This window comes from Polypterus senegalus, chromosome 15, assembly GCF_016835505.1.
Source record: "Polypterus senegalus isolate Bchr_013 chromosome 15, ASM1683550v1, whole genome shotgun sequence".
Taxonomy (NCBI): Eukaryota; Metazoa; Chordata; class Cladistia; order Polypteriformes; family Polypteridae; genus Polypterus; species Polypterus senegalus.
In genome coordinates this window covers 6,575,899-6,589,334 of record NC_053168.1, presented here as the reverse complement: position 1 = coordinate 6,589,334, position 13,436 = coordinate 6,575,899, and the positions used below count along the sequence as shown (strand labels likewise).

General features: G+C 39.2%; 1 protein-coding gene across 1 annotated transcript in view; it reads left to right on the top strand.

The window, feature by feature from the left end:
• Positions 1-13,436, top strand: part of ulk4 (unc-51 like kinase 4) — a 459,640-nt gene that overhangs the window by 18,124 nt on the left and 428,080 nt on the right. Inside the window, exons 5-6 of the mRNA XM_039736934.1 lie at positions 9,291-9,450; positions 12,665-12,766. Coding sequence (XP_039592868.1) covers positions 9,291-9,450; positions 12,665-12,766 — 262 coding nt within the window. The remainder of the gene's footprint in view (positions 1-9,290; positions 9,451-12,664; positions 12,767-13,436) is intronic.

Genomic DNA, 13,436 nt, shown 5'->3' with positions numbered 1-13,436 from the left:
CCTCCAAACTCATTAGATGGCACCTAATCCTACACAAGATAATCATCCAGACATATTGCTGAGGCAACACAGGAGATTTCCAAAGCTAAAAAATGGAAAGTCTGGAATGGCCAAGGCAATCGCCAGATTTCAGTCCCATCGAGCAGGCCTTCCATATGCTGAAGTGGAAACAGAACATGTCCCCAAAACAAGCAGAAGCTTGAAGATGTCTGCATGAGAGGCTTGGCAGAGGAACACCAGAGAAGACCTGGTGATGTTGATGAATCGCAAACTTTGAGCAGTCATTGCATGCATTGATATGCAACAAAGTCCTAAATATGTCTGCTTTAAAAGACCTGTCATTACTGTGTTCCAAACATTATTGTGCCCTGAAATAGGTGGACCATGTATCAAAGTGGTTTGACTGAAATGTATGCAAATCTCCTTAAATGAAAGTCTGCAATGTGCACTTGAATCCCATCTGAATGGTTTGATTTATAATTTTCAAATGTTGAACTGAGGAGTAAACCAGGGACGAATGTGTCTTTGTCCCAAACATGATGGATAGCACTGTATCCATTCTATACAGCTTGAGCACAAAAACTGTTTGTCGCTGGACAGTGTTAAATTATTAGAAAATGTCTAAGTCAATACTGGCCTTGGTGGCGAGATGGTGCAGTGGTAAGCACTGCATCATCATTGGTCCATTGTCTTGGGTTACAGTCCAAAACCTGGTGTCTGTGTGGAGTTTGCAGGATCTCACAGTGTCTTTGTGGGTTTTTCACTCGCATCTTATGGACACGTATATGAGGAATTGGTAACTCTAAACGAGGCTCATGTGAGAGTGTCTGTGTATAAGTTAGTGCTGGGCGGTATGACCAAAATTCTATATCACGATATTCTTCAAAATAATACTGGTTTCACTGTATTCATCAGTATTTTTTTCCCCATGCATGAGTGCCACATGAGAGGTTGGGCATCAAATTAAAAGAAGTGGGAGTTCAGGGTGATGTTTTTAGATGGGTGCAGAATTGGCTCAGACACAGGAAGCAGAGGGTGATGGTGCGAGGAACCTCATCAGAACTGGCCGATGTCAAGAGTTGTGACCAGCAGGGGGCAGTGCTGGGGCCGCTGCTATTTTTAATATATATAAATGATTTAGATTGGAATATAAGTAACAAGCTGGTTAAGTTTGCAGATGATACCAAGATAGGTGGATTAGCAGAGTTTGGAATCTGTTATATCATTACAGAAGGACTTGGATAGCATACAGAATTGGGCAGATTTGTGGCAGATGAAATTTAATGTCAGTAAATGTAAAGTATTACACATAGGAAGTAAAAATGTTAGGTTTAAATACACAATGGGCGGTCGTAAAATCGAGAGTCAACCTTATGAGAAGGACTTAGGAGCTATAGTGGACTTGTCACTATTGTGTTCAGAAGCCATTAAGAAGGCTAACTGAGTGTCAGGTTATATAGCGCCTTGATATGTGGAGTTCAAGTCACAGGAGGTTCTGCTCAAGCTTTAAAACACACTGGTGAGACCTCATCTGGAGTCCTGGGTGCAGTTTTGGTCTCCAGGATACAGAAAGGACATAACGGCACAAGAAAAGGTCCAGAGAAGAGCGACAAGGCTGATTCAGGGCTACAGGGGATGAGTTATGAGGAAAGAATAAAAGAGCTGAGCCTTTACAGTTTAAGCAAAAGAAGATTAAGAGGTGACATGATTAAAGTGTTTAAAATTATAAAGGGAATAAAGTACAGTGGATCGGACTGTTATTTTAAAATTAGTTCTTCAACAACACAGTGACACAGTTGGAAACTTAAGGGTAAATTTCGCACAAACATTCGGAAGTTTTTCTTTACACAAAGAACGATAGACACTTGGAATAAGCGACCAAGTAGTGTGGTGGACAGTAAGACTTTAGGGACTTCAAAACTCGACTTGATGTTTACTTGGAAGAATTAAGTGGACAGGACTGGCGAGCTTTGTTGGGCTGAATGGCCTTTTCTCATCTAGAGTGTTCTAATGAGTGGATGTTAACCAATTTTCCACTGCAATTACTGCCGTTGACTGGCTAAAAATAACCTATTCCACTGTCATGAGAATTGTACATTGTACAAAAAAACATTTTAATGTGCACACAAGTATGAATACAGGTTTTCATGGCCCCATAAAGTGATAGTTTTCAAGGGGGTGGCATTAATGAAGAGAAGAAATCACATTGCATGACAGTTGCAGTCAAAATATAGAACCTTTTTAATTGAACAAATTTTACAAACAACTTGAGCAAAAATTTTAACAATTTATTTTCAACCATCCAAATAGGCATTTAGACTTAGTAAAATATCCAAAGGTGCTTGTCAAAAGTTGTATTGCACTGAACATGTCTTAGAAAAGGAATAAATAGTCAATATTTAATTTAATAATTAATATTTAATGGAAGACTGTAAAGATGGCGCCTGTGTCGGCATGCCGTCTACTGCTCTCCTGCCTGATAGTTTGGTTGAGTGCACTGTATTCTAACTGTAGTGCCCTTATAGTCTATGATCGTCAGTGTCTCTTGGATATTAGATCAACTCTTTTTAATTTTCCCAAGTCGGAGATGGAGTGTGTTCTTAATAAACAACATGAGAATTTCAAAATTGTCATTCCGAACTGTATTTGCCGCTGGCCTTTAAACATTATTCGGAGAAAACGCAGGAGGAAACGTGGATGCAGGGGAGGATTTGCAATCAAGTTGAAAGCCCGCCTACATGCGGGCTGTATTACAAGTCCGTTTTCCGAGCCGCTACAAGGTGGCTCTGTGATTTGGCGTCTCGTAGATCAGGCGCACCGGTGGCTTCAACCTGCTCTTCCCCTGTCCTCACCCTCTACCCCCCGGCTTGGACTCCCTCGGATCGGGCACCATCTCCGCAGATCTGGAGTTGACTCAGGTACGCCACGGCCGCTGTGTAGAGTCTCTCTCTTACCCGACGCTGTTCCCTCACCTAAAATGGTTTTAATTAATGCTCGCTCAGCAGTAAACAAGACATTTCTGTTGAATGACTTTTTCTCCTCGCAAAACCTGGATTTTATGTTCATTACTGAGTCATGGATTAAATGTGGTGATCTTACCCCCTTCGCTGAGTTGGTCCCTGTAGACTGTACATTTTTTAATTCCCCCCGCCAAAACGGACGTGGGGGTGGGCTAGTGACTGTTTTGAAAAACTCTCATCGTGCGCAGTGTTCCTCGATCTCTCCGGATATTTATACCAGCTTTGAAGCTCAACTTATTCACCTCGACTGGAACGGTCCTCTCTGCCTAGGGCTGATTTACCGTCCTCCTCACTCAGATAAGGACTTTCTTCAGCAATTCACTGACTTTATTGGTAATAGTGTTACTAAATTTGATCGCTTTTTATTGATGGGCGATTTTAACGTTCATGTTTGTTGTCAGTCAAACCCTCTCTCGAGGGAATTTCTTAATCTAATCGAGGCTTTTAATCTGACACAGTGGGTTAAAAGTCCCACTCACATTCATGGACATACTCTTGACCTCATCCTCTCTTATGGAGTTGATATTACTGAGGTTATTGTCTCTGACTTTATGCTCTCTGATCACAAGCCTGTTTTATTTTCCATGTGCCTTCCTAGCCTTCCTTATGTTTCTTCTAAAGTGACATCTCTGACTTTAGTCAGTATTTTACAAAGCTTTGTTCTCATCTACTGTTGGACTCTCCATTATCAGACTTGGATGCAGATGAACATCTCAGTCTGTTACAAAATGCCTGGCTTGATGTAATGAATGAAACTGCTCCTTTTAAACTTCTTAAGCTCAAACCTAAATCTGAAGTGTGGCATTCTGCAGAGACTCGGCTACTAAGGCAGATTTGTAGAAAGGCTGAGCGTAAGTGGAAAAAGGACAGGTTACACATTTCTCTACAGCTGTTCAAAGATAGTCTATCGGCTTATCAGAGAGCTGCCAAATCAGCTAAGGCAACCTATTTTTCTAATTTAATTTTGCATAATCAGTCTAGACCTAAGGTCATGTTTTCTGTTATTAACTCTGTTGTCAATCCCCCGGTACACACTGGGTCAGTTGCTTCTGTTGCCCTTTGTGAAAGCTTCTCGAGATTTTTTAAAGATAAAGTAAGTAAACCTGGTCTGGGAGCCCATATCTTCTCTACCAAGCAGCCTGCTCCTCTGCCGTTGTCTATGTCTTGGGATACTTTTGAACCAGTCTCTATACAGTCACTCAAAGATACTATTGTTAAACTGAAGCCATCTTCCTCTCCATATGACGCTATCCATCCTAGATTTTTAACACAAATCATTGATTCGATCGGACCGGGCTTAGCGTCCTTTTTTAATAAGTGCCTCTCAACAGGCGTGGTTCCTTCTAATTTGAAAGTGGCTACTATTACTCCCCTCCTCAAGAAACCTTCACTCGATTTGTCAGTTTTAAAAAACTATCGCCCTATCTCGGTCCTACCGTTTCTTTCTAAGGTTTTGGAAAAGATTGTGTTTTTCCAACTTCAATCTTTTCTTGCTTTAAATAATTTGTTTGAGCATTTTCAATCTGGTTTCAAGGCGACCCACAGTACCGAATCAGCCCTCTTGAGAGTGTTAAATGACATCTTTTTAGCCACTGATACGGGGGATTCTGTGGTCCTTGTTCTATTAGATTTATCAGCTGCTTTCGACACTATCAATCATTCGATATTACTGAATAGACTAGAGTCCTGGGTGGGTCTTTCTGGCACAGTTTTAAAATGGTTTCAGTCATTTTTATCTGATAGAAAATACATGGTTAGGCTAGGAGACTTCTCCTCCTCAACGTCCTCTCTCTCCTGTGGTCTTCCTCAAGGCTCTGTGTTGTCTCCCACTTTATTTTCTCTGTATATGCTACCTCTAGGCTCTATTTTTAGAAAACATGGGGTATCATTTCACCTTTATGCTGATGACACACAAATTTATTTACCTTTTAAGAAAAATGATCCACTGGCTATGAATGCCTTGTTGTCTTGTTTAGATGAAGTTAAATCTTGGCTATCCCAAAACTTCTTATCCTTAAATGAAGAGAAGACTGAGGTGATAGTCTTTGGCCCTTCTGAACATATGAAGGCCCCGGAATTTGACCTGGGACCTTTATCAGCTTTCAGGTCTTCACAGGTTCGGAATCTGGGTGTCCTGTTAGATGACTCATTAAAACTTGACAAACAAGTCTCTGCCGTGATCGGATCGAGCTTTTATCAGCTTCGCACGCTTGCAAAAATTAAACCTCATCTCACTGACAAGACCCTGGAGATGGCCATACATGCTTTTATTACATCTCGCCTCGACTATTGCAACTCTCTTTATTATGGCATCTCCAAATCCCAAATTGCCCGTCTTCAATTGGTCCAGAACGCAGCTGCTAAATTTCTTTTAAAAAAGAAAAAAATGGATCATGTGACTCCGCTTCTGAAGTCCCTTCATTGGTTGCCTGTTCAATTTAGAATACATTTTAAAATCTTATTATTTGTTTTTAAAACACTACACCAACAAGCACCCATCTATTTATCTGAATTGCTTCACCAATATACCCCCCTGAGAAGTTTGAGATCCGGTGATCAGAACCTTCTTTTAATTCCACACTCCAGACTCAAGCGTAGAGGTGACCGTGCTTTCTCGATAATTGGGCCTCGTCTTTGGAATGATCTGCCTATTGAAATCCGAATGGCTCCTAGTCTGACTATTTTTAAATCTATTTTAAAAACACATCTGTTCTCTCTGGCTTACTAGGCCTTATTTTGCCTACCTAGATGTGTGTAAGTGTAGATATATGTATATGTATAGATATATTTATACAAATTATTTTTATGTGTTTCTGCTGTGCTTCTTTTGGCTAAATCGTATATTTCTATTTTATGTTGTTGTTTCTAAATGTACAGCACTTTGGTCAGTCGTGTGGCTGTTGTAAATGTGCTATATAAATAAACTAAACCTAAACCTAATATTTTTTGTAAACCAACTACACTTTCTGTAGCCGCCGAAGTATAAGGCAAGATCAAGCACGGGTAAAACGTGTGCCGAAATAAATCTCTCAGTCCAAAAGTTCATTTTAAAAATAATTAGTGAAAGGTAAAAGCAAATAATCCACACAAGAATATAGAAAAAAGTACTTATACAGGTAGAATAAAAGGCCAAATAAAGAAAAGATGTATCTTCTCTAAACTTAGCATTTCTTGAGAAACTTTAGCTATTTCTGTACTTAAGTTATTTACTTCTTCTATACTTAAAGATTCTTAGTTTCTTCTTCTGTACGCTTTAAACGTATGGCTCAACACTTAAATAAGTGCTGTTTTAAGAGTTACTTCACACACTCAAAAGGCACATAGGCACGTGCACAGGCACATTTTTAAACCATATGCCTTCTACGCCTTACACATGGCAAGGCTGGTCACTAACTGAAGAGTAAGGTTTAGTCAGAGCTATTAGAAATGGATTGAATATACCAATACAATTCTACTTATGGGGGTTTTAGGAACTTCCCATAGATTATGCTTTGTCATCTAGTAAAATATTTCTGAATCTTATACAGTGGAACCTCGGGTCACGAATGTCTCGGAACACGTACAAATCGGGCTACGACCAAAACGTTCGGCAAACTTTTGCATCTGTTCACGACCACACACTCGGGTGACAAACAAGCCAGTTTCCCTTCTGGTTCGTACGCGCCGATGATTTCCGCACGTGTTCAGTCTCTCCCTGTGCGTTGTTCTCGGTCAGACGTGCGTGCGTTTGCTGTAAACTAAGCAAGTGAAGAGTGGTAGTGTTGGTGAGAAGAAAGGTTCGAAGAAAATTGAAATCGAATTAAAGAAAGAAATATATTGAAAAGTATGAGTGTGACGTTCGTGTTACTGATCTTCTCGCCGAGTACAAGAAGTCAAAATCTATGATTTCAACTATTCTAAAGCAGAAAGAGGCCATTAAAGCAGTTGATGTTGCAAAAAGAGTTACAGTGTTAACCGAGCAGAGGCCTCAAGTGCTGGAAGAGGTGGAGAAACTGTTGCTAGTGGAGATGTTATGCGAGAAAGCCAGGAAGATTCATGGCGATTTGTTGCAAGGTTAGTTTTTTTGGTTAGTTTTTGTATAAATTAAGGATTTTTCAAATTTTTATTTTTTTCCCTGTGCTTTAAAAAAAAAAGTGCTTATAGCGAGTGGTTTGTAAGGCTGTAGCGTGAATTTTTTCAATGTTAGTTATCTCTGTTCAAGGTTTTCTCAGTGTTATTCAATGTTTTTACAGTACATTTAGTTTACTATTACACTGTGCATTTTATGGTATAATTAACTATTATTGTGATTAAAAATCTTTAAAAAAATATATATTTACATATAGTTCGTACAGTCTGGAACGGATTAATTGTATTAACATACAGTCCTATGGGGGAAATTAGTTCAGGTGGCGACCAGAGTTTTGGAACGAATTACGGTCGTGACCTGAGGTTCCTCTGTATAACTAGGAAAATGACTCTTACACTTTCTGCTAACGTTAACAATCTCTGTCCACTGACATGTTAAAGTGACTTTTTAAACAACTTTCCGTCATCAAACTGCATAATATTTAAACTAATAAATAATAACAATAAAATAAATAGTGCAACTTCCAGTAATAATACTATTTCTTCAAGGCTTCAAGCCCAGGTACATTACATAGTATTCACCAAATAAAAATAAAATAAAACTAGTGCAACTTGGTGATGACATCTTTACCAAGTGAACCATCAATAAGCCAAATTACATTAATATGGACCTTGCTTCAAGCTAACCCAGCAGTATTGCACGGTGGGCTGTCTGCCTGGCTGTCTTTGTGAGACGGTGGCAGTGAGACGCAATATGGTTTGTACCTCGCGTCATCGTGTCAGTCATCCCATGCGAACTTTGCCATTGGTGCATCAGCTACAGGTTAATCTAATCAGCTATCCAATTAATTATCAAATCCAATTATCCAATCAGCTGATCCCGGTACCTCAGTTTCGTTTTCGATTTTGATCTCCATCTCCAGATTACTTGCATCAAAATCGGAGTCCGACAAGTCAGAGTCAGCGATAAAACACAAAATGTCATCCACGGATTATTTTGCCTTGAGCGTTCACTTTGGTATCTCTCCACGGGCCATTTTAGAAGCTGTTTGCTCTTCACTACTCTCGCACGCACAGGGAATCGAGGTCAAATCAACAAATTTCACTTTACTTCTAGCAAAAGCGTATCGAAAAACGCTGTAACAACAAGATCACTGATCTCTGTTGACCTCTAGCTAGACTGAGGCATCTCACAACGTGGGAATTCCGGCGACGTATTGTACTGCATCGCTCTGATTGCTTGGCCCACAGAAACACTCGCTTGCCGCGCCAACTTGAAAATTGATATTTTACACAATTTTATATAAATTATCGTGTAGCTTTCGACTTAGTAAGTTGAACCATCTTAAGTAGAGGACTACTTGTACTAACTGATAATAGAGATAACAGAAAACTGATTATACACACATTCATTGTACTGTACATTTCTTATTACTATGGTATGTTTTTACTACCATTACTTAAAATAGTTTATTATTTTAATAACTATTACATACTTATGGCTGTGTGAAGCCTGTGTCAAAAGCACTGGTACTCCAAAGCATGTTTGCGGCTAAGGTGGTGCAGCAAATTGCTTGTATTGCCACCTCCGGCGACAACTTAACCTTGACAGCCTTTGCAGTATATAGTTGTTTGGTCCACATTCGACGTTTTAAAACCAAAGTATCTCCAGACAACAGACACGGCTCCTTTTTTCAGCAAAAGCTCTTCTGTGTCATCATGTTCAACTTTATCGTCTGCTACAGCTTCAGTTTCGGAATGTCCTCTGTCCATTTTCACCACTCAATACCTCCACTAACACATGTACTCTGTTGCATTTGTGTTTAGCGGTGCAGCAATGAAAAAGGTCCCCCCCTTAAACAGTTTCCTGTTGCGCCACGTTCCGAACGTTGTTTAGTCTATTTAAACCAGGGTTTTGATATAAGAAAAATCCATATCGTACAAAAAAATAAAAAACGGTTTTTGGTATGAAACGGTATACCGCCCAGCACTAGTATAAGTGTGCTATGCAGTGTGCACTGAAGTAGATAGAATGAATATGGAAAAGAATGGAAAAATACAAAGGTCCAGTTACTTCAAAATGAACATAACATTTAAGAATAAGAAACTGTATTTCTGATACTAAACATACATGAAAACTTGCATAGTAAAAGTTTTGATTTGTAGATATTTGATTATGATTGCTTTATCTTTCTTCTCTAGATACTTCTAGATGGTCCAGGAACCCTGAAATTGTCCAACTTTAGCTTGTCTAAAGTACAAGGAGAGAGCTTGGAGGAATTCTTTGCTTACATTGTCTCAACAGAAGGAGGGGATTGTGGTGAAATCACACCCAGAAGAAATCTCAAGAACCGAGTTCAAGGTTATTATCTCAAAACAGAGCACCCATCATTGCATTAAATTATCATCTTTACGTTGTGTCAAAGAAGATGATTTCATTTGGCTTTCTAGCCATTTCAAATTTCATAAGTGTTTAAATCTGTCATCACTTTATTTTAGCTATAAACAATTGAAATCAATTATTGGGTAAAATAGACACTTGAAATACGCAATCGTGATTTTTATTTTTTTTAATGTTTTATATTTTAGTAAAGAAGTTTATATGTTATCTAATTAGCATTATATCTAAAGCTATTAAACCTTAAACTGTGATCTGCCTCTCAAGCTGTTTCCTGCTTTGAACCCTGTGCTGCAGCCTTGCATTGCATTATGGGGGTTATGAGAATGTTATGTGACGATAATGTCATGACCGTTTTATTTAACATAGCCATAAGTTTTATTTTTTATAAACCGAGGACGACAGTTACAATACAATACAATACAATTTATTTTTTTATTTAACCCAAAATCACACAAGAAGTGCCGCAATGGGCTTTAACAGGCCCTGCCTCTTGACATCCCCCCAGTCTTGACTCTAAGAAGACGAGAAAAAACTCCCTTGTAGGGAAAAAATGGAAGAAACCTCGGGAAAGGCATTTCAAAGAGAGACCCCTTTCCAGGTAGGCTGGGTGTGCAGTGCAATTATCCGCAGATAGGTAGATCAAACTTTATTTGTCCTCATAGGGAAATTAGATTTTTTTTAAATAGAGAAGCCCAATAAAATAAATACATATTATATTACAACAAAGAACAACCCCTCTCAAATATACACTAGAATTACTAAAGAGAGAAAGCTAAAAGGAACAAAAACTTCTGACGTGGCAGTTACAGTGGTAGTGAGGCACTATACAGGCATACTGCTGTAGCTATGATGAAGCCTCCATAGCGTTTCTTGACACATTTCTGATGATTCCATTAGCTGGGTGTTTCAGACAGAGGATGTGCGCCATTGTTCATAATGGCACTCAGTTTTGTCCTTATTCTCTCCTTTGCTTCAACCTACCGAGTGTTTCTCCTAACTGAGCCTGCCTTTTTCATTAGCTTATTGATTCAGTGGGATTCTCTTGAAGTGGTGTTACCAGCCCAGTATACTAGTCTGGCCATCAAAGAGTTGTAACTGTGAAGAACGTCACTACTCACATTAAAGCAAGGGTTTCGAACTCCAGTCCTGGAGGGCCGCAGTGGCTGCATGTTTTCATTCTAACCATCTTCCTAATTAGTGCCCAGTTTTTCATGCTAATTAACTTCTTCAGCCTTAGCTTTAATTAGCTTGACTCCGGCCTCTTAGTTGTTTTTTTCCTTAATTAGCAGCCGGACAGCAATGAGACATAAAACAAGCAGGACATGACCAGTTCACCTGTACCCGTCAAACAAAATCTGAAAATAAAGATGAAGGTCTCAGTAAGGTCGATCCCTCAGGTTACCAAAACATTTTAGGAGTTCTTAGAAAAGATAAAACAGAATATCAACAGTTTTGGAAATGTCTGCTGTGACAGAAAGAGAGCAGCAACAAGCCATGGAATTGAATAACGGGTTCAATTAACAGCAAGAATCAGCTTCTCATTAAGGAACTGGCTGGAGTTTGAAGCCTCAATTTAGCTGGTCATCTGTCGGCTCGTTTCATCTCTCATTTCTGTTTGGCTGACATTTTAATGAAGAAAAGAATCATTTCAGAACACTTAATCCTTAAAAACAGGGCTATTTAAAATAGAGGGAAAAGCAGTTCATTAGCAGTGAAAACTGGACACTGATTAAGTAAAGGGTTAGAAAGAAAACCTGTGCCCACTGCGGCCCTCCAGGCCTGGAGTTTGACGCCTGTGCATTAAAGGAACACGGTCTCCTAAGAAAAAAAGAGCCTCCTCTGCCCTTTCTTCTATAATTGCTCTGTGTTATGAGGCCAGGCCAACCAGTCATTGATGTGGACCCCCAAGTTCTTGTTGCAGTGCACCAAATCCACGTCCACTCCCTGAATAGTGGCTGGACCTGTAGAGGCTCTTCAGTGTGACAGAAGTCAATAACCAGTTCGTGATTTTTGTTAATGTTAAGTTGCAGATGATTTTTTTCTGTGCCAAGAAACAGAGTTCTTCTCGGTCTCATCACCCATTTCTATAGACCCTGTAAGTGCAGAATTGCTAGACATTTGTGCAACTGACATGGCTTAGTGTTATGTTTATAGTCTGAGGTGTACATCATGAAGAGGAAAGGAGACAGGACTGTTCCAAGTGGTGTTCCAGTTTTGCTCGCATCCATATCAGGGACACGGTCCTTGAGCCTTACAAAATGCAGTGTGCCTGACATATAGTCCATTATCCAGGACACCACGGGCTCAAAAAAGTCCCCAGACTATAATGTTCACTTAAACATTTTGTTCTATTTTATAAGTCACTTTTAATAGAAACCTTTTCCAAGTGCGTAAAGGTAAATGTAAGTAAGGCATGGGACGTTAGATCAGCAACCGAGATCACTAATTTACAGGAGATGGTAACAGACATTTATTGTTACAAATTTTTATCAATCCACCATACAAAGTGTGCTGATTGTTACCTTCAATTCACAGCACCATAACACACACATTTATAAATGTACATCGATCAGCCACAACATTAAAACCACCTGCCTAGTATTATTGGAAGCCACTCTGTATGGAGCGTATGGTTGACTCAATGACACCTGAGGCAGAAATGCACCTCCTAAGACTTGTATGTCATGTAAATTAAGGCTTCAAAAATTGTTATTGAGTGAGATGAGGTGTTCACACGTGTGGATTTTTAGATGGGCTGTCACTCTGTCCAGGTAGATTTACTGACTGGTGTCCAAAGCTGCCAGGGTAGGCTTGAGGTCCTGAAATGGGTCAAGTAGGTTTGAAGAGGTATGAATGTCATCTGAGTGTAAGATAGTCACATTGAACAATTTGGCCTATTTAGTAACATTCAAGTTGGAAGAAGAACATGAGAGGTTTGACAGATGATGGGAGATCATTTACTCTTTCAGGCTGATCTGGTTAACAAATAGCTAAATGTCACTCACTTTGTACGAAGTTAGGAAATCCCGGAATCCTGAAATTATTGGTGTAAGGTGTATGGCTCATGTAGATTCATTGATTAGATTACAACATTTTCAATACATTCTTTTTTTTTTATTATGATGTACTTTTTGATCTCCTGGAATTCCACTCCATTTTTTTTTGTCTTTTTAAGGATCTCCAGTATATTGTGCTCCAGAAGTTATTAATGGTTCTGATTACTCCATTGCCAGTGACTTTTGGTCCTTGGGCTGCATTTTATATGAGATGTTTACAGGTACGTTGGCATATCTTGTATTTTTATTTTCTATACTATATCTTTGTCTCAAAAATGCATCATGGTTATTGCTTTGCGCTATTTGACACTGCACTTGACCCTTGAATGTTATAAAAAGCTTTCATAATTATCATATTACATAAGGATTTACTCCATAAGAAATACATTAGGGGCTAGGAGTCTCAAGCACGAAAGACTTCCTAAGCACATCGCAAACACTTCCACTGATGTCCACTAGAGGTGGATATCACTGTCAAAACTCAACTAGTAATAAGGGCAACCATGGAATCGTTAGAAAGTAAAAGATTTATTCTTCACAAAAGAGTATTCCAATCATATTGAAGCTCAGTAAAGGCAAAATGGATTTGCTTGTAACAAAGGCAATCCGAGTCGAACAAAGTCCCAGCACAGAAATTCAAAGAGTAATCAAAAAGTAGAGCAAAAGTCAAATATCCAATCAATCACAAATCCTCCAAAATTTACAAAAGCTCAACATTCAAAATGAACTCCCAGGAACTGTGAGATACCCTCCATATTTAAAGGGCATAGGTTGGTTCTTGGCGACAATTGGCAGGTGGCCCTGCATAATGATGGGAACCACCAACAACACACATGGAACGTAGCACGCTGTGAACATGCATAGTCAAAGTCAAAAACGAAGAATAGTGCA